General features: G+C 40.2%; 1 protein-coding gene across 1 annotated transcript; it reads left to right on the top strand.

Annotated features, from left to right (window-relative positions):
- Positions 1–236: 236 nt before the first annotated feature.
- On the top strand, positions 237–1,712 carry LOC135081051 (uncharacterized). Its single transcript, XM_063975767.1, has 3 exons — positions 237–500; positions 1,005–1,313; positions 1,642–1,712. Exons 1-3 carry the CDS (start codon positions 239–241, stop codon positions 1,710–1,712), a joined length of 642 nt encoding a protein of 213 aa, XP_063831837.1. The 5' UTR covers positions 237–238.
- The last annotated feature ends 243 nt before the right edge of the window (positions 1,713–1,955 follow it).

Raw genomic sequence — 1,955 nt, 5'->3', positions numbered from 1 at the left:
TGAACGTGTAGGGGTTTCAATTCTAAATTAATATTTAATAACTTTAGAGTCAAATCAATATCATAAAGTCAGGCAGCCGTTTCTTCTGAATAGACTGTTTATTTTCCCGTACATGAAAAGCCTTTCATTCACTCATTAACTTCACTGTACGGCACTCCTAACACCCCGCACGTGTATACCTATTTATAAATGCCCAACATTCTACATTAATTATGTACTAAACGTTCAATTTTCAACAATGTTGATTCCAATAATTTTGCTTTCCTTTACCCAATTAATACATAGCAAAGACCTGATATCCTTGTACGCAGACGTGTTTAAAGACCGGGAGTTCTTTACCAGGACTTTTCCATGGATTATTGACAATATTGGTGGAGAGATACAGATAGACTACTATCTGCTGGGCAGTGGCAAATACTCCGTTCCTCAAATGTGTACTTTGGAACAGTTGAGAGACAATCCGTTTTTGCAGGCGCAGTACTTGAAATGTGAAGCTGAAGGTATGTAACTATCCTGGATCCGCCTTTGTAGTCTAGTTCAGAAACAGAGGTCCAGAGTTCGATTCCCAGTGGGGGCAGTTTTCTGTTCGGTTTGGTTGGTGGTAGAGCTTGTTTTAAATCCGCCTCCTAACCACCAACTTACCTAAGTTTGTCGCCACAACAACAATCTTGACAACATTGTTGTGTTACAGCAGTCGGTTATAAGATACGGGACTATTCCCACCTCTCGTAACCACCGCTGCAACTCCTGTGTAGCCAGGGTCAACAGATTGACAGCCAATAAAAACTCAAACATTTGTTGATAAGTACTAATAAGATTTTCTCCGTGTTTGAGGGTTCCAGGTGAAGCTCTCTTCTACTTTGATGTGATCATCACTTTCCATCAGGTGAGATGAAGGCCAAGAGCATAGTCTCTTACAAAAAATGTGACAAGCTGCTTTTGCTTCTAAAAAGCAAAACTGCGGCATCTTATAAATGCAACTATAAGTTTGATATCTATTTCAGATAAGCCCAGTGCCTACTGCCTCTGCGAAAGTGGAGTGGACCCTGAAGAATACAAGGAATGCGTGAGACACCGAGCGAATTTTGCCTCTGAATCAGCCCATAGATTCTACCTCCTAAACCTTGACGTCACTCCCATCATAGAACTGTCTCCAAGAAGCACTGTGTTCCAAGTGTCAGACACATGGTATTTGAAGAAGATTTGCACCATTTTTGGCGATTACCCACCGTTGGGGTGTGTGAAACCATTCGCTTGTAATAGCACGGAGGAATTTGGGACGAGGAATGGGCTAGCGCAGTTTGATAAAGAATGTAAGTGATCCTATTAAATATGTTCGTTTCAGCCAAAATACCTCCACTACTAGACAAAGGCATCCTCCAAAAACTTCCACATCAACCGATCCTGCACTGCCCGCATCTAAGTGCTTCTCGTGACCTACAGTAGGTACATCTTCCGTCCATCTTGTTTTAACAAATTTGGAGCTGGGACTTTTAGAGTGGAGGTCGCGCAACTCAGGGTAGGTAGTACGTGGATGGACAAGCTGAATACAGAGTAAAATGGAGCATATATTAGGGATCAATTTCTAGAAAACTACAATAGGCTGACGTTTGATGCTTAAATTATTTTTTCCTTTTACAGGTGTATTGCCAGCATCTTACGTTTCCCATACAGCAGTCACCACTACCACCACGGCAACGCCAGTCCACTAACCCATGATAAATGTATTTTATGAAACTTATAAGTATTTTTCAAGGTTTTATAAAAAATATTATTGAGTTATGTTATTGTTTTTCTTACACTACCAGAATAAGTAGGTACTTAATAGAATGCTATTTAATAGGTACTTATAGTTCAGCCTGCCAGATTCTAGACTTCTAATCTTATTAGACAATCTGTCGCATTGCATGGCTATAATTTAATGAAGTTATATTTTTTTTACCAACCGTGCGATG

The sequence above is a fragment of the Ostrinia nubilalis genome, chromosome 19 (genome assembly GCF_963855985.1).
Source record: "Ostrinia nubilalis chromosome 19, ilOstNubi1.1, whole genome shotgun sequence".
Classification (NCBI taxonomy): Eukaryota; Metazoa; Arthropoda; class Insecta; order Lepidoptera; family Crambidae; genus Ostrinia; species Ostrinia nubilalis.
The sequence above is the reverse complement of the archived record's forward strand: the minus strand, read 5'-3'. Positions and strand labels throughout refer to the sequence as shown.